Source organism: Epinephelus fuscoguttatus, linkage group LG9, assembly GCF_011397635.1.
Source record: "Epinephelus fuscoguttatus linkage group LG9, E.fuscoguttatus.final_Chr_v1".
Classification (NCBI taxonomy): Eukaryota; Metazoa; Chordata; class Actinopteri; order Perciformes; family Serranidae; genus Epinephelus; species Epinephelus fuscoguttatus.
In genome coordinates this window covers 15447182-15467123 of record NC_064760.1, presented here as the reverse complement: position 1 = coordinate 15467123, position 19942 = coordinate 15447182, and the positions used below count along the sequence as shown (strand labels likewise).

The 19942-nt window shown below is 41.6% G+C and overlaps 1 protein-coding gene across 2 annotated transcripts in view; it reads right to left on the bottom strand.

Annotated features, from left to right (window-relative positions):
• The window catches only part of LOC125894527 (ecto-NOX disulfide-thiol exchanger 2-like), a 277435-nt gene that overhangs the window by 200950 nt on the left and 56543 nt on the right, over positions 1-19942 (bottom strand). For both annotated transcript variants that reach the window (XM_049585992.1, XM_049585993.1), the window contains exon 3: positions 10363-10452. In XM_049585992.1, the coding sequence (XP_049441949.1) occupies positions 10363-10396 (34 nt within the window). In that variant the 5' untranslated portion in view covers positions 10397-10452. The remainder of the gene's footprint in view (positions 1-10362; positions 10453-19942) is intronic.

Sequence of the window (19942 nt, the reverse complement as noted above, 5' to 3'; positions counted from 1 at the left end):
CCGTACAGCTTTCACAGGCTGCCTTTGTCAGACGGCGAGATGCTGAAGTTGTGGCTAGTTGTGCTACAAATGGATGCTAACACTCCTGTCCAGACACTGCGCCTTGCAGACCATCGGGTCTGCAGTGCTCACTTCTCCAAAGGTGACTACTGCCAGCCGGAGAAGAGAAGACATCCAATCCCAAAACACCTCTTCCTCAAGAAAACAGCTGTCCCATGAGTAGAGAGAGCTACAGACACAGTGGAGCAAAGCTCGTGACATCACACAGCCCAGAGGTAAGGGAAACGCTAAGTTAGCATGCTATTTACAGAGATAGCACTGGCGATCTGAACCGGTCAGTGGCGAAAAAACACACACTTCACACACACATACTCATTTACAATACCGAGCGGGGACGCCTTCCGCCTTTCTGCTTCAACACTGACTGACAGCTGACTCCACTCATTCACACTCACCACTGCCCCAGGGCCGCTACCATATGCTATTTACAGAGATAGCACTGGCGATCTGAACCGGTCAGTGGCAAAAAAAAGCACTTTTATACGGGACGCATTTGCCCCCATTACCGTTTTGGCTCGTTTCGCGGCTCAATACTGAACCAATTTTAGAACGAGTGGTACCCATGAATCATACACACACATACACATGGGGAAATAGAGCCCAGGTTGAAAAATACCGAAGTTGTCCTTTAAACCAGGCGCCGGTCTAATGTCCAACAGTGGAAAACAATGTGGAACACATAAAGGAAATATGGCATTTATGTTTGTTTCATGTTTGAATGTAAGTAACGCTACAGTCTCATCATCACCCCACACAGATCGGATGCTTGACCGCATTTACCTTATAAAATAGCCACTGACTCCATGTGGTTTCAAAGGCGAGAACTGCATCCAAACATGCACATACACACAATCAGCATCCGTATATACAAGCGAAAATTGAGGTTGCATAGTTCAGGTCAAAAGGCCTTGGACACGTTTAGAGAATATCTTCAGGATCAAATAATTTTCTCCTCTCCGCCCCACCAATAAGTCTGTTTCCACTGCCACTATAAAATAATTTCAAAGGTAAATAAAAGTATTTACCAAAGGCCAGAGTGTCATCCCCTTTTTCCAACACTCAAAATTGTTCTCAATTTCCAATCCGCAGTGAAGTCAGGAGAACGCCATTCTACAAACAAGGTGTTGGGCTGATTTAAAGTGCAGTTATGACAGTAACTTACTACACTGTGTGTTTCATCTACTGTCAGTAAATATCTACAGTGACTCTCTGAACAGCTTTGGCTGATTTAGAGAAGTAAACCAGGTTTGTTCTTCAGAAAACAAGTGTGTTTGCTCAATGTGCACTGTTATTTCCTGTACATAAAAAATGCATGTTTACCGCCACTGTTGAGGGATGATTAGGATACACATACAATGATCGTACTATTCAACTCAAATATAAGAAGTAGACTCAAAAGATTATACCACCTGACAGCTTGTCCCTGCAGGTACAACTGAACAAGGATCTGAACAGCCAAACAGCTGGAAAACAACTGTAGAGGAGCATCTTCTCTTCTGACTGAATAATAATTATACACAGACTCATTGTTTCAATTTAGTTAGGGCTGACATCTTGTGATCAGTTAATTGATTGGTTGGGTACCATGCTCTCATCCAACACAATACATTGGTTGGACAATCACTGGTGTTACTTTAATAAGACCGTTTTTCCATTAAAGTGTTTTCCCAGCTGAAACTGCCAGGCACTTTTCTGAAAACAGTCAGCTGGGAGTGCTAAAGCGCCTTAAAGGCGAAGCATTTTTTCAGCTGAGACGATTTGGTTACGTCAGGTTACTATGATACAGAATAACTGAAGAAGTAAAAATGTTGGCACATTGTAGAGTACTTTCTCTGGATAAAAGTAAAGCTCAAGCACACAGGGAGAGAAAATTGACCCGCTGGTCTATGTGGCCAGCAGTATTCAATTCTCCTCCACTGTTGTTGTTTAGCACTTGTTCATGCAGGATGTGACAGTTGGTCTTTGTGGTATTTGTCCAGCCCCCCCACAACTGTGATTGAACAACTGGGGGAAAAAAATTAACAATGCCCAAACCAATGGCACTGATCCAAAGTTGAAAATTTTTCATCTCTTGATGACCACAAAAGGCGTCTCATCACAATGCTGCCAAAGGTAGCATAGTGTAAATATCAGGCACTCTCACTGCAAAGAATCCAAAAGACACACTGGCCTCTGGGGAAAAAAAACTGTAGCTGATTTCGTGTATCTAGAGGAAACATGCAGATTTTTTGCCCCCATCGAAATGGCAACCTGGCTGAAAAATGAAGCCGACACTGAGGTGCCCAAAACTGCAGTTGACCACAAAACTGCAAAATCAATCCCCATAAACCCCGATGTTAAAATGCCTGAGTTTGTAGCAGAAATAACCTCCTGAGACAAGAACTTTTGTTTGGTGTGCATTTTTAATTTCTCCTAGCTATTTGGGATCAATAGCACCTGATAGGTATAAAAAACTAAACACTGTCAATGATTAGTGAAAGTCCCAATGTTCCTTAACAAATCCTTCCTAATTAACAGTGTCTTATCTTGTGATTGTTGCTAGGGAATTTTGTTGCCATACCAAACTACAAACATTATCAATCATAAATAAACAAGTTTCAACCATAAAATGTGATCAGGTTTTGGACCTAGTTCACTTTTGTGTCACTGCAGACTGACTTGGCCGAGATGGCCGCCATCTTGTTTTAACATGGATTTGTGTATTGTGGTTTTACCACCACTAGATGGCACAAAAACATGTCCCTGTACAAGGACAACAAGTCTGAGTTGAGTAGAATGAAGTGTAAGGTCAAGTTAACCCAAAATGTGATGTCCTCATATGAGGACACAGGGTCTCAGGAGGGTATACATGTTTACAGCCTGGTACAAAAAAAAGTGTTTTGGTCTCTTCAACCAATTTCAACATTCATGACAACTGTGCATGATGTTTTTGTATAATTTACCCCTTTAAATGTAATGAAAGGTCAAGGTTACACATAGTTAGGGGCGTGGCATTCTTGGAACCCATCGGCTGTATTCGGCATCTGACTGCTGGCAGGCGGCGATACAGTCTCTGGGGGCAGACCCCGGATTTTTTGGCATTTCGGTTTGATTTGGGCGGAGGAGGTGAATTTTTGTTTCCGACTTCCGTTTATATATAAGTAAATATGCTGAACCATTGCGATGGATTCAGAGTTTGCAGTGACGCCAATTATGTTCCACCTCTTTAGTTCACCACACGGACCATTTAACCTGGCAACAACTGCAGCTGGCTCAAACATGATTGGTCAATATCACGTAGACTACAAACAGCCTACAACCGGAAACCAGGGCTCTTCCACTCTTCTTCTGGAGGCAAGAACTCCAGGGTTTGCCTACAGACTCTACATTCACTGAATGTAGAGTCTGAATATAGTGACTAGGGGCGTGGCCGCTTTGAATGACAGGCTGTCTGTGAGATCCAGCCTTTGCTTATCCACAGCTCCACCTTTTTGTCGATGGCAACAATTGAAATGCCCAATTAAGGCTTCAAAACAGCAGTCCAAAAATCAATGGGTGGCATCACTGTAGCTACATCTATTATTTTATACAGTCAACGCTCACAACACTGCTTTGTAGCATACTGCATACATGGCACTCCCATTGCAAAGAATTATAAAGGTATGCTGGCCTCAGGAAAAATAAACACTTTGGTGGACACACAATGCTACCAGGTGGAGTGCACTCAGCACACAGTGTCTGCTCTGGTTAATCTAGAGATGATGTGTGACCAATCGATTGGTTCAAGAGCAGGTAGAATTTCAGTCAACAAAGATTTTCTTTGGTTGACTAAAGCCCTAGTTATAGGAGCTAACCTAATACCTGAACATGTATTATTCAGGCTATGCTACAATGGGAATACTTGGAAAGACTTCAGAAACATGACACAATAATGTAGGGACCTGTCTTCTTCAACATTTGGACTGCAGCCTAGCCTTTGAAAAATATTGGATGGACAAGCCTATTATTCACTGCTTCACATGCTCTGTGAATTGGGTTGGTAAAAAAAGAAATACAGCACATACACACACACATCAAGGTCAAATTTAAGAGCTGACACTAACACAGTATTATCAGCCTTATCTATCATCTGCATTTACTGATATATATAAAAAGTGACCAACTGATAGCTGGCTTTTTGCCAGAAAGGACTTGTCATAAATAAACAGATTTTTTTTTCGAGGCAGAATTCAATTACCCCTGTCAGCCAGTAGTAATGAGTAACAGCCAGTGCATGCTCTCATTCAATTTCAGTGTCCCTCGGGAATGATGTTTGTCTGACGTCTTGATTTTATTTTTATTTTTTCAACAATGATGTTCTTTTTGTGGCCTGCTTAGTGTAGCAAAACATTCAAATCAAACACTAATTTGACTCCGTGCCTCAGCAGATGAAAGCAGCCTTGGTTTGCTTTTATGGCTTCATGTGAGAACGTGTGTGTTTGGTGACATTACAGCCCTCTTTAGTCAAATAAACTGCCTGACTTAAAAGCGAGGTGAAATAAGTAATTCTGGCTGAAAGATTTCACCATTTCTTTAGCACAAAAAAAAAAGCATGTGAGAGGACTTCACTGAGGCGGACGCGATCCATAAATCATAAGCCCATGCTGTCCAGCTCATCTGAGTTTCATACATTAAAACAGAATTGTATAGAATGCTCGACCTAGTTAGATCTATCTCCTGTTGGATGCATTTGTTTATTTAACAAGGAAATCCCTCATATAATTAATTATTCAAATTCAATTACTGCATATTAAATGGGAGCTGGGCCTCATCGACAACCATCGTAGTAAAATTTTAACAAGGGCTCTGAGAGGCATAGGCCGTCTTCGCAACCAACGCTCGTTTCAGTCAATATTTCCCTTTTCACTAAACATTTGTGACTATTTGTCCTGTGAGATGTTGGCACCGTTTGTCTGCCTCTATTGAGCAATTTGCCAAATCACACAGTCCTGTTTTCACTTGGTAAGAGTGCACCACGCTGTATCAATATGCCCTTTCCAATCAAACAAAAGGGTTCAGGTAGCTGCTCCTCGAGGCCTTCAGAGAGGGAGAGGGGGTGATATTTAAAAAGGTTCTGCTCAGCGGAAAGCCTGTCAGTTTAAAGTGACTGCCATGGTATTTGGTGACTTCCATTTTGGGATCAATGAACGGTGTGTTTGAAGCACAGGCACGAGTGAAAAATGTCATTAACTCCACTGCCCTCTATGGCGGAGGAGTGCCGGCACAGAAATGTGTCCTGAGGACGAGGAACATCTATGTCTTTTGGGTTCTTGCTAGTTATCTTTGACCCCTCCCTTTCTAATTACCCATCCCTTCTTCTCCTCCTTACCTCACATCCCTGCCCCCTGACTGATGGTTAGCAGATGATCATCTGGACAGGAAAGGTTGAGGTGACTCCCCCGCTTAAGTCACACCTCATTAGGTGAGCTTCACAGTGTCCCAGTTCACGTACTGGTGCATTCCTACTCGGATGAATTTAATGAGTTGCGGAGGAGTGACAAGATGCCATAAAAAGTAACCGGAGCCAATATGTTTTGAGATGCAGAACCATGTTTGCCGTAGATTTCATGTAAGAGGAGGGAGTTACTGTCGGTGCCTCTGTGACGGCAACATCTGTTCTGGAAACTGGATTAGGCTAAATCCAAAAAGAGGCCAGGCCCATACCTGGAGAATTTTCCCTCAGCATGAATATTGATGGAAAGGGGTCTCAAACAGAGTGCAAAACAACTGTTAACCCCCCTGCACTGCTGAAATGTTGTGAACAGCACTCGCTGCCCCGCCATAATTCACAGCCAAAGAATCACTTGACTCAAACACCACTCGTGCATCGCCACCGTTACCACACTGCATTAAAACGCTGCAACTCCTGTGATACAAGCAAAAGCAGTTTATGAGAGCGAGTGGGCACCGTGCCGCATTTTGGCAGCTGTGTTGCGCAGCAAGCTGGTTGTGATTCCTGGCACCGAGCGTGCCATCACTCTTACACAGGCATCAAACTTTGCTGCCCCCGAGCTAACACAAAGACAGTCTTGTAGCCACACTTTCAGCTCCCACCAAGAGGCCGGCAAAATAACATAAAAAAGCTGAAGAATGTGGGATTATGAGACTTTGGAAATTTGATTCCCCTTGAGAAAAAACTCTCACTCATGCTCCACGAGAACAGACCATTTATTTTTCCACACACCTATCCATTCATCTTCTAAATTACATGCTGACCTATACCTGCACATATAAAAACAGCTGTAAATCCTAAGAAGAAGACAGCCCTGCACGGAAACTTGTAAATGTCAAATAAGTTTTGTTTTCCTCTAAAGTATTAGTCATAGCATTGGTCATCTTTCTTCTGATGACTGTAATAGTGAAATATGTAGTCATTTTGAATACCAGATGAAAAGTTTTTAAATGTGGGTCAAAGAAGATGGCAAAATAGTCACTGTGGAATATTCTATTGTCTTCTGAGACAGCAGATTTTTTTGTTGTTTCTGGAAAGCAGAGAAGCCTCCATCAAACAATTTGCCCCATTTGTCACACAACAGTCATGTGCAAATCCCCACATACTGGAAAATAACTGTATTTATGCACAAAAAAGCTTCGTCATGACTTCCTGTTGACGAGCTGCTGACATTTTCTTCAAATTATCATCTGTAAAAACACGGAAGCAAATTTGATATTCATGTTTTTACGGATAAAAGCTTAAATTCTCTCCAGTCGAGTAGTGTTTTTCAATCATATGTGATCAAAAGACTCTTTGTACATACTGCCACTGTCCGTCTCTTAATATGACAGAAACCATTATCTAGTTCTGATGGACTGTCATCAGCTATTCGATGCTACATATAGCAAAAATGTTTCATTCTTAACATTAGAGGGGGGAAAAACAGTTTACTAGAAATGTCACCATATCAAACCTTGAACCCAGCTCCACGTTTTTTAGCAAAACGTTGGCTGAATGCATTATCACATCCCTTCTTGTTGCAGGCGGTCGTGCAGTGGGGGTTGGTGTGCACAGAATTTGATTAGTTCATCCAATCTTGTGTGCACTGTGGAGACTAAAGCAAATGATCTTTCAGCAAAGGTGTCCTTATTTGTGTTCATGTAAAGCTGACAAAATTAGGTTTCAAAGTGAATAGACTTTGGCCTTAAGTTGGTGTTTAATAAATGAAGACAGAGACGGAAAACTTGGCATCTTGACTGTCTTACAAAGGCACACACACTCACCCTTTAACTGCTCAGCATTACTGAACGGAGGAGAGAGGAGATTGCTAGATAATTAAACCCACTAGAGGCAAATACACTACATATTGTAGAAAACGCTGCAGTGTAAAAGGGTGAAGGAAGAGAGGGGATACAACAGAGAGAGCAGACCAGACAAGCAGGAGGGAGGGAGAAAGTGCAAGTATCAGACAGAGCATTCATTATCACCTGACTGACCTGCATATTGCGCTGTGTGAGAGTAATGGGAAAGGACACACTCATCGGCCAAAGCCCAGCAAGAGAGGCGCTTTTCATTCCCCTTCTCCTTCCTCTCTCTTAAGCAATCTGTCAGTTTCTTACTCGGTTCAATTTCTATTCTCGAACAATGTACTGTAGGATCCCATTGTTTTTGAAAATACAATGACAGCTCTCAGAGACACATTAATGTCATGCCCAATGTAATGAATATTGAATAACCTATGTATTGCAGTTTCTCTGAACATGATTATGTAACAGCTAATTATCTGTTTAATGAGTACTATTATCCCATTTTTCAGTATTGTGCACTTATTGTGTTAGTTACATTCAGTGGTGGTAAAAAGGCAAAATGAGGCAAAATAACAGTCCAACTGCAGATATGATGACAAGAGGAAAGCTGGGCATACACAGTATGATTCAGGCCCATTTTATATATGTTGTTGTTTAATTACAACTCCTATTATATAAGTAAATTGCCTGTGATGCAAAGCCAAAGCCCACTATGTATGTGCTCTGAGGCAGGAAGATGTTTGTTTGCTTGCAAATATCTGTACAGTTCACAAATAATGCGTGATTGCCAATGTTTCCCACGTTCATATTGGTCATTGGATAAACAATAGGATAAATATCAAAGAGACACGTATTGTAAATGGTAAAATGGACTGTACTTGTATAGTGCTGTTCTTGTCCACTCAAAGACTTTTACACTACATGTTGCATTCACCCATTCACACACTGGTGGCCGAGGCTAACACACAAGGTGCCACCTACTACTCAGTGACCATTCACACGCTCTCACACACACTCACCCTCTGATGGAACAGCCACCAGGAGCCATTTGGGGTTCAGTATCTTGCCCAAGGATACTTCCGACATGTGGAGTGGAGGAGCCGGGGATCAAACTGCCGATCTTCCGATTAGTGGACGACCCGCTCTACCTCTGAGCCACAGCTGCCCAACAGAGTGCTGTGGGCACAGCTCAACAAACCATACCTCCCTATTATTGGCCCACATGACGTGTGTTGTCATCATGACACTTTTAGACACTCTATTTGCCATGACCAAGATTTCAGACATGTTAAAAATTCATTCAAACGTCTGTCAGCCAGTCGAGAGCAGTTGATCATTCCTTGCTCCCCCCTGAACACTGCATGGCAAACAACGCACAATGAAACTGAAATTTACTATGAAATGAGTTAGAGCTACAGACATGCTAGCTGCTTTTAAATAGCACTGCTTAAAGTCACATGCTAACACTGCTGTGCTAACGTGCTCATGCTCAGCACAAATAACGCACATTACTGTGTTACCATACTAATGAGCTTATTAGCACAAAACATGAAGCACACCTGGGGCTGATGGGAACGTCAACAGTTTTGCAGGTATTTGATCATAAACTAAAGTAGTGGACAAATAACATTTTGGATTTGGTGACTGTACTGGTTCAGTAATTATGGCAATCTATCTGACAGTCAAGACATTCCATTTAAAATCATTTCAATCTGCTTGACCTGTGCCAACCTCATGGTGGCTAAAGGAGCAGCCATGCAATCACCAAAGTCAGAGGAATTTATTATGTGGGTACTATGCATGTCAGCACAAAGCTTCATGCAAATCCATCCAGTAGTTCTTGAGATACGTCAGTCTGGACCAAAGTGGTGGACCCACTGACTGACCTCGAACCGACCGACGCTGCCTTCATTAGAGCAGTGCCGTGTGCATAGCCAATATAATAGCAGTATACTTGTTATCTAAAAAAAAAAAAAAAACAGGAATCAATTGCCAGAGATGCAAAGCACCTTAAACATTTGTTTCTGTGTTGCAAAAGGAAAGAAAGAAAAGCTCAATGAATGAATGCACGATCATGTGAGTGATTTGGTTTCCTGACCCATGATTTGCATCCATTAATTACACAGGACATACTGGTTGATGACACCTCTCTGGTTTCCATGGCTTGTATACAGAAAATGCACCAGTTAGACTGAGCCACAGAACCACTGCCAATAATCATGGTGTCAGTCATGCTGCTTGGCACAAGAATTTGTTTGGGATGAATAAAGTTTTATCTCATGTTATCGTAAGCAAACATAAGCCTAAGTAGGCTAAATACCTCCTGCTGTTCAAAGGGAGTTTTTCATTTTTTCACTAAATAAAAAAGTATTTGGGGCATTGAAACTATCTCTGGCTGCCTGGCTTTTTTTGGACAGCCATCAGACTGCGCAGTACCTTCAGTATTAAATGGCATAACAAGACTAAAGCATCTAGTTGGTGCACTCAGTGGCCAAAAACTACACAGCACAGGTGTATTCTCACAATTTCACACAGGTGCTAACGAGATCCGCTGTGCCAGAATCCCACTTAAAGTGCCGTCTGCTCAGGTGTGGCTTCCCCGATGTGGGTGTGGAGTGAATAACAATGCAAGTTCACAAATCTTGACTGGAGCTCCCCGTTCACATGAGCACCCCCACTGTCTTCCGGATTAAAATATCTTTGAAATGACATTCGCACAAACAAGAAACAGCGTTTATGTGATTTGTGTGTCGCTGCTCGCTATGTCAGAGTCCTGTATGAATCATATGTGTGAGCCTGAATGAGATTAACGATTTGAATCAGAAGCCTTGACACTGTAATGACTGAGAGGATGCGGCAGAGTTTGATGTCTGCACAAAAAGAAACCAAAGTGAACACGGCAAAAATAAACATGAATAAAGGAGAACAATTCAGACTAGGGAAGAGGGAGGCAGGTTCAGAGGTGACGGCAACTAAAAAGACAAAGATCCTTTGAGGCAGATACAAAATAAGACCTTTAGAAGGTGAAGTCAGGCCTCTTACCAGTGACTCGGCTTGATCTGTAGTCTTTGTACATGCTAGAGATGCAGCGTCGTCGTGTGTGATCTCAGCTTCTCTGGTCTTGTAGCGAATCTGTTTTGGAAGACAAAACCAAGGATAACAAAGGTCTGATCAGTCGCTGTTTGTTCAGTTACATTAAAATGCCATACAGTCTCTTGCACCACAACTCTGCGAAGCGACTTTTTCATTATGTAGTCGTTCAAGGACGCTGACTGAGAGCGGTGAAGAAGGGCCGAAATAAAAGGGCTTTGTCTTGAATAGAGAGAAGACAAACAGAGGAGAATGTAATTCATCCGCTTCTCCGAGAGGCACGACCTCCCTGCTTTGTGGAGCAGAAGCTCATCCGAGCCAAAGAGGGCTCTGAGGCGCGGGAGTGTCCCATTGACTGCGCTATTAACACTCAAACTGGGTGGATCAGCATAGAGGAAATACAAAACGCTGCCAGAAGGATGCACAGAGAATTCTGTAATGCATTTCATTCCACTGAGAAGGGCCCTGAGGGTGCCGTGATGACCAGAGTAATTGGCTTTCTCCAGCTATGATAATCTGCATCAGTCATGCCATGCCAACACACTCTCAGGCCACTGAGAAGGTCACAGTGATCCCCGAAACTCACTCCTCTCTGCTGACTGCAGCTCCTGAATTCCTACTGAGAGAGCGCACGAGGAGGACTTTTATTCTGCATTCTTGGGGTTTTACCTTTGCATCAGGGGCTTGACTAAGTGTGCTTTTTAGTCGAATATGAATACTTTTACTTCTGACTTGGACTTTTAATTCACTTTTACTAACAACAGACAACACATATATATCATGCAATATGCTATGTGTCTACAGGGGCCTCTTTGGACACGTTGGGTGGTGCCGCTTCCAAGAATTGGACGCTTGATGGGCCACCAGGCAGGACTGCGATAGATGGTTGACAGGTGCTCTCCTTCTGTGAAACACGAAACCAATACACACTGGAACATTTTCCCGGCTTTATATCAAGAATTGGAGGGATAGTAGCGGTGTTTAAATACAGGATCCTACTGTTGTCTGCCATGGACAGAATTAGAAAGCGGATCTTTATTACTGCACTGCAAACACTTTCTCTCATGGGCTCTCTGCTTGGTCTCTTCATGGATTTTAAACAAGACCAACATGGGTGCCTCGTTTGGAAACTTTCTCATATGTTACGAACAGTTTAACGAAATCTATTCCTGAAAACATTTAGGCAAGACATAAGCCATGCAGTTGCTGAATCCATCTTCATTTTAGATCGACAACTGTTAGTTCAGGAGTTTCCAGGCGTTGCATGTTGTGCTGGACGTCCCTGATTTGAGGTACTGAGGTTAAGTAGCATAGTTTCAAGTGCATGCGAATAAGGAGTCACCAACGTGATGCCCCATCTTTGGAAATGCAACACAAGGCTACCAGAATGCATTACGGATCTTGTGGACCCGTACCAACAGAGCTGAAACAACCAGCTCACAAATAGATAACTAACAAAAAGCAGGAAAATTGCTTGTGGGCAATTTTGATCATTGTTTACGTCATATATCAAGGAAAAATACCACATATTCTGTGGCTTCGGCTTCTCAGTAGTGAGGTTATCTATGGTGTATATCATTGTACATGTAATATTCTGGGGGTCTGAACTGCTGTCTGCACAAACAAGCAACTGGAACACATCACCTCGGGCCTTGGGGAATGGTGAGGAAATGATTTCATCATTTTCTGAAACTATATGTCCTGGATAATGAAATAAATGCAGCCCCAATACATTACATATCCCATAACACACTCACTCACACTCACACTGTACATGTCATATAAAGTAGAACCCATCGACCGACATATCTCACATCTCGGCTTTAGTGCATCAGTTCTGTTATTTTCTTCCTTACATGTCAAGCAGTGATAAGAGTCTTATCACCTATCACTGCCTGACGCCTAGGTACATTTATGCTGACACAGACGGTGTATGACAGGCACAATAAGGTCTTGGCACACACAATAACATCTTGATGGCATCTTTGAGAGCAACTATGCATGTATACGTCTCTACAGCCTGCTCCTTTAAAACCTACACAATGGCAGCTTGCAGCGTACAGTAAGACCTTGAACAGCCAGACCTTGGACAGCTATGGACGTGTACTGTATTGTATAAACTTCTTTAATTGATGACTAAGATATTCAGGGAAGAATTTACAGATGCATTCAGCAGTTGGATATGCCACTATGCTGATAAAAACACAATCTGGGTGGTATTCTGTTTTCTATATATGTAATTATGTTCTATATATGAACATAATTGATTAGAAACAGGGCGTTTATATCTATTGTTGTGTTTTATCCATTTGCCAATTCTCATTTTAAGTTTTAAAATACAACCGTCGCAGTGATAAACTCAACAGTTTGCACCTCTATCAGCATCAAATTAGCATTCAGATTAGCATACTTCTGCGACATAACTCAGGCTCAAAGACACACCACTTTCTTGGCCCACTGAGCCACAGCAACCCTGGGTTCTGCTGCAACACAACGACAAAACTGTTTATTACAGTTACTGTGTCTGATGAGGTGAATATAGACAACAGAACAAAACAGAAGCGGTGTTGCCAAAGTCCAAACTTTCTACAGGCTGTAATGCTGATTCTCTTTCACCTGTATTTGTCTGTAACATAATCAAATCCATTACAAAGGCATCACCAACACTGCTGACCTCAAATGACCTCCTAATATGACTCAGTAGAGAAAATCCAATAACATTAGAATAACCCCGGGAACACAGGATACAGGGAGGCGATGTTTATAAATGAATTGCACCATTGTTTCCCCTTTTTTCCCCACATGGTTTCAATATAGAAAACAATGCAGACTGGAATTAAATAAATGCTCAGAGAATGGGAACAAGAGAAACATGAGTTAAACACTGGTTTGTGTTCAGATAGGGGCTAAATCATGTGGAGTTTCAAAGCATGACTACACAAAATGTAAAAAGAAACATCCCTGTTCCCATGACTAGACCGCCCTGTTCACACATCTGATCCCATTTTAAATATTAACAGGCCTGTGTCTATTGTTTTCCAAACGATGTATAAATCCAAAACAGCTATGAAAGCAATGACACTTATTCTGTAATTTAATGAAAGAAATTGCTGGTATTTAAAGGAATACTTCAGTGCTCAAATGACCATTTATATATCAATGAATTACCCTGTGTTACATTGAATATATGAAGAAAACCCAGTGTCCAAAAACACATAAAATTCTTGATAAATTGAAGTAATGGGGTCCACATTTAACAGCCGCAAAGATATTTAAACATCTGTTGGCAAACTCTCACACAACTCGTGCAGTATAATCTAAGTCTCATTTATCCAGTTCAGTGCTCAGTGCCTCCCAAACAGACAGAGGTTTCTGACAGAGAACTGGCCGGAAAGCAAAATGCTCTCTTTAAAACCAGACTCCATTGACAATAACAATTTAACCACGCTGAACTCTGGAGATGCTGGTTTACCACTACTTCAATCACTTAGTTAGTTTGTGTTTTCATGTGACTTTGGTGTTTTAAAGGGTGAGTGTCGACAACAACTCAAAAATTCCAACTCTGGGGTGTCAAACATACAGCCCGGGGGCCATAACCGGCCCGACAAAGGGTCCAAGCCGGCCCATTGGATGACCTTACACTTCTTTAGGGATGCACTTGTGAAGGCTAAGAGGTGCCAGGTTTCAGGAGCAACACTGAGTAGCTTCAAAGGCTTTTCCACCCCGACCAGAATACAGTTCTTTTCTTTCACCTTAGTTTGGTGTGATGATGTCAGGATTACTCCACAGGGGTGGAAATGTATGGAAAAATGCACATGTACTGACGGTGAGTAGTCGACTGAGAAATACTGCTGAAGTTGCATTTATTCCTCTGAAGACATTACAAGCTATTTGTAATCTGGTTTGTGAATGGTTTAGCATTCTTAAAATATACTTCTTTAAACAAAAAAGGGAAAAATTGGGAGGTGTTTGTTATTTATAGGATATTGTGCAATGGTTTAACTGGTCCCTCCCACCTGCGATCGAATCGGACTGTACATGTCCCGAGAACTGATCTAACTGATGGAGGCAGTGGTCGACCAGCAGTTTCAGTGTTCAGCAAGGTAAAATTACTTGTTTTTGTCAATGGAGTCTGGCTTTGAAGAGAGTGTAGGTAAGAACATTGGACACAATGGAAAAGACTTGGGGAAGTAAGAAAAACTATTTTTTCTGCATAAATTCAACGTAGGACGGGATGGGGTATTGATATACAAATGCTCATTCTGGAGGTTGAAGCACTCCTTTAACCAACAAAACCAAAAACCACAACTGAGATACATCATACATCAACTTAAATCTGTCTTTATCTACAAACACAACTTAAATGTTTAGTATGTAAGAAAAGACATAGAAGCATACGATACAGGACAACACAGTACTGTGTTAGCTTAACTTAAAGATGAGACGATGTATGGCAGCCAGCCAAAATGGTAAAACAATCAAACCTACTGTATTGTTACCATATTGTCTTTAGATATCACTGTACAGGAGTGCACTTGTAAGCAGAAGATCAGAATGACTGATTTAAAGTGTACCCTTGCAGTGATGGACATTTGGACCTATAGGCGCTGTTATACTAAGCGCCAGTGAAGCTGCTGAAAATGTGAGCAGCCTATTCACCATGGTAATGACGACCACAAAGCAAAATCAAAACCCAATGAGAAAATCCCCACACTCCTGCTGTGAGGGAGGAAAAAAATAGGCTACTTATTCACCATCAGAAGGGCATTACTGTAAATTTCAGAAGAATAATGACAGTTATTTTAATTTGGGAAAATAAAATGATGAGGGGAGGTGTGGAGAAAATCCGTTTTCTTTTTTTTTTTTTAAGCCTTTTGTGGGCACACCAACACAAACAAATGGCATTCATCACTCTTAAGGCACCCACATTCCCTATCATATTTATTATTACCAACATTTTTCATTTCCACACACTTAGCTCTAAAGCACTTTTCTATAGCGGGGAAAAAGCCTGAGTTGCTAAGTTGAGGAAATGTGTACACTAATGATTATGAATGAAGCAGAGATGCCGGTAAGAGAGAAGTTCCACACTGGTCTTTGAAATCAGTCTGAAATTGTGATTTAGATCCAGCATGCTTAGCAATATGAAGGCGTCAGAGTAAAATCAAAAGTTGGGGAGACAGTATTCTAAACACTCTTTTGCAGACGCACTTGCTGAGACCAGAGATGCCATTAAAAGAAAACAATTGATTTTCTTTGTAGCAGAAATGAAACTTGAATTGTTTGTCAAAATGAGGACGAAGGTACAAGCTATCAGCAAGGTAGCTTTTACAGCACAATTTGCTTAAAATGATGTACGGGCTGTTTGGCCTAATTTCCTGTCAGTCAAAACAAACATCACAGCAGCATTGTATGCACGATTGTTATTGACTGCTTGTGTTTAACTGGTAAATCAATTCAGCAAATGGACAACAATGTCAGCTTTACTGCTTCAAAATGCCATTAGTTGTCTCCTGTGCATCCCCTCCCGCAGATATTCATCGTTCAGACAATGTCACATGTGTTTAGCCTTGCGTAAGTATGTGTTTACTTTCATATGTATTTTCGTACACAGTTCAGAACATTAGTCATCTTGACGAATGCACAAGGCCAGACACCTGTGTCGAGCATGGATTAGAGGATCCCCTCAGTGAGGAGAGGATTATCAGAGTCAACTGGGCCCTATAGTGATGGAGAAGGGAGATACCCCATAATAGCCCCGATAGGTCCATTCATCTTTTGTCTCCGCAGCAGGGAAACAGCAGCCTGGGAAGGCACAAACCAAATCGCCCTCTGCAACAATTCGCAGTGTTGGATTAATCATACGAACTTCACAAGAACCGATCAGTACTTCACAAGCAGCTCTCGTGTACCTTTTCTTTCCTGTAGCTGTCCCTCAGCCTGCGTGCTTATCTCTGTGATAAAGCACCTCATCTCCCACACAGGGGCAAGAAAAAGAGGGCTTGCAGGCTTTTACATTTGTCTGGAAATCATAAAAATATGTCCACAACATGAAGAAGGGTTAAAAAAAAAAAAAAAAAAAAAAAAAGCACACCTAAACAACCACTGCCACTGCAATGTTTTGCTCTTTCACTATGGCAACCAGCACTGAATACTAATAACATTTCTGCCAACAAATAATAATCATCTGGATTGTTGACATCAGGTCATGAGGTACCCATTTAACTTGTCATTTCAACTTCAGATTTTATTATTTAAGGCTACTGTTGAAAATACCTTGGTTTCTTGGGAACGACAATGTAAGCTGGTGTGAGCACTGTTAAGTATTCCATTGCTTGTCGACGTGAAGGCATGATACAGGTTGTGTTTTTTTCAGTAATGACTATCGTTGAAGGGGCTCTATGTTAAATTCAGAGTGGGAGTTGTCTGCACATGGTTTTCAATATGAAGGCGGCTAGTCCTGTGGCTAGCAGCTAATGGCTCAGCTCACATCCCAGCTACATCAGCTGATCTCAAACAGCCCAATCAACTGATGGAGCAGCTGATAGATCACATGATTCCTTTCTATGCAACCAATTGGCAAATCTCATCTAGGGCGCACTATTTAAACTGCTCTGGCCTGCCTACTGTTGCTGCTTCCTCTGCAAGCTGCTTTGCAACCCCCCTCCACCCCAGCTCCTCCTTTTCATGCTGTGTCTGACTTATCAATGTCATTTCTGTTACCGGGGGTCTTTGCTGCTGCTCTCCCTGCCTTAGGCTTACCATGTAGGCACATGGAAGGGCAGGGAGGTGTGCTCTCTCTGCCTCAGGCTTTCCTCATTTGCACATGGAAGGGCAGATAATGTGCTCTCTCCACTTTAGGCTTTCTACGTAGGCACGTAGAAGGGCAGAGAATGTGCTCTCTCCACCTTAGGCTTTCTACGTAGGCACATGGAAGGGGCTTTCTGCAAAGGGCTGAGGAAAGGCAGAGAGGCCCCTGAACAGAGCCATAATGCCAAATACAATACTGCAAATGGAAGCAAAACTTTCTTAAACTGAAGTGTTCCTGACTGAAATGAGGTAAACGTATGCAAAAGTAATTCCTAACAGCAGATGCCTCTGGCTTCAGACCATTCTGAATACTTTGTTTCCAGCATTTTTCCTACTTTGGCTGCAAGCTGACGCCAGCTGATGACAGATTTCTTTATATGAACATCTGCTCCAGGCACTACTGCAAGCGTTGACATTACGTAGCCTACATGGCTACATGTAGCTACATGCTAACGTCAAGAAAACCTGTGATCTTAGCAGTCAATGTTGTTATTTCTCCCAGATTTTGGATCATATTGCTGCTGGAACATGTCCAGTTGTGTTTCAACGCATATATTGGTGGTTGTTTATGGTAGAAAGTGCTGCTATACTCCATTATAGTCATTCCCCCTGGCTGCAATGACGGTGCAGAGACCAAGAGGTACAAAAGATCCGAAGACACCAACCAAGAAAGAAACCCAAAATACAAGTATGAAGCTGAAAATGAGCGTATTAGGTCCTCTTTAAGATACTGAGCTCACAGCTCATTTTGCTGCTGCAAGCAGAGGGCTGCTGCATTAATGGTAAAACACTGTTCAGTAGTTATATACTTCTGTTGTGTATAACTCAGAGGAAAAAAAAAAAAGAAAGGTTACTAATAAAATAAATGAATGCATCTGCTCCCTCCTATGTATCATAATTCTGCAGTGTAGCCGATTTAATGTAATGTCTCTTAAAGTATGCCTGGGAATATGGCTGAAACTCTGCTGCAGCACATGTGCATTAATTGTTTACTTAACTAAAGCTTTATCTTCTGAGAGAAACTGCACACGGATCTCCAGTCTATATAAAAATGTACCCACTCGTGGTTGCTTTATCATATTCAAGGATACAAACAGAAATGTAAAACTATAAAACTATTATTATGCTGGTAATCTGGAGGCAGAGCTTTTTAAAATGATTTGTGTTTGTTTTTTTACACCGAGAGGTAATAAACTCGCTGCAACAAAGAGAACAAAAGATATTTGTGTGAAACACAGGTCAAGGTACCGTTATGATATATTGTATTAATTTAAATGTTTTGGTCACAAAGTTAGTGGAAAAAATACTCGATCATAAACCTTTTGTAATTACATTAACAGATAAGGAAGTAAAGGTCATAAAATCTGTCCACGGATTTATGGTGTGCTACATACAATGCCTTTATATAAGCAGGGAAAATGTACGTAAATAATCGGTCTGAGCTGGTGAGGACAGGAAGTTCAAGTCTAATTTTCCCACAGTTCCTTGGCATCACAAAAAAAACTCTAGAGGGCAATTTGATCTTTCTGATATCTACAGTTGTCAAAGGCAAGATATAAAAGAAGAAGATGAGAGCAAAGTATATGTAGATACATGCATGTTCGACATGTTTTAACATTCAGCTGTCACTTATTATGGATTTATACAGTTTCACTTAGTACTATGGTTTCATACCGTTGGTAAGACTCATATACGAGTAATGACAAGAAAAGCCTCTGCAGTTGTCAGATGTCACATGTGGGTTGTGGGAATGAAAACGCCTCACTGGATAGAAGCACTGTCATGTTTGTACTGATGTGGTTATTTCTGTCATCCTTCCGACAATCACAATTTGCAAATCCGTGTGTACTCTACAAAGAAAATAATTCACTTTTTAACTGTGTATAGTACACATTGTATACGCTGAAAATACAGCCCCAACTGTTCCCACGCCACCACAAGCACACAATCATGTGGTACAGTATTTGTTTGTTAATGAGCCCCCGCTGACATGCTGAAGAGTTGAAAGTCTGTCAAGCCTTCCTACACAAAGGGAAACATGTTGAAGAGATGGCAGCACCACTACGCTGCAATATGTGAAGCCACGATGTAAAAACAGTTATAAATAAATCTAAAAAAACTCCCACAAATACACTGAAACACTAAAGCAGTCATCTGTGCCCTGTGGGTGCATTTCTTCAAGATATGGTTGTAGATCTTTTTTGTCATAAATGATCAAATCATTTCATTCAGAAAGTGAACTGATCCAGAAACAGTTTGTATAAACAATTTAAAAAGCTACTGACATTCACTCCATTCAACTGTGAGTCATAATAGCCGTGCAACAGAAGAAGTATGTGTGCTATAAATCATCCGTAATGCATTTCTCCCGACTGATGAGTTGCTCTTGTGGTTGTGTTGATGTTACGATATAGGTTTAGCTCCACACACATCACAAAAAATGTGAAAATGTTTTTAAAAAGAGGGCAGACAGAGGACAGAGAGAGCAGAGCAGGCGTGTCCACTCTTCTCAACCACACAACGATCAAAGAAGAAGAAACTGGGTACAAGTGCTTCTTCCATCGTTTAGACGTGGCTCGGGCTAAAAACTCTGATGTTGACCAAGAAAACAATTTTCCACAATGTTAACAGACATAGCCGGAGGACCAACACAGTACTACTTTCACCCAGAGACAGGAAACAAGCCTCTAACTGTGAGGAGAGCAATAAAATGTGTGCATTC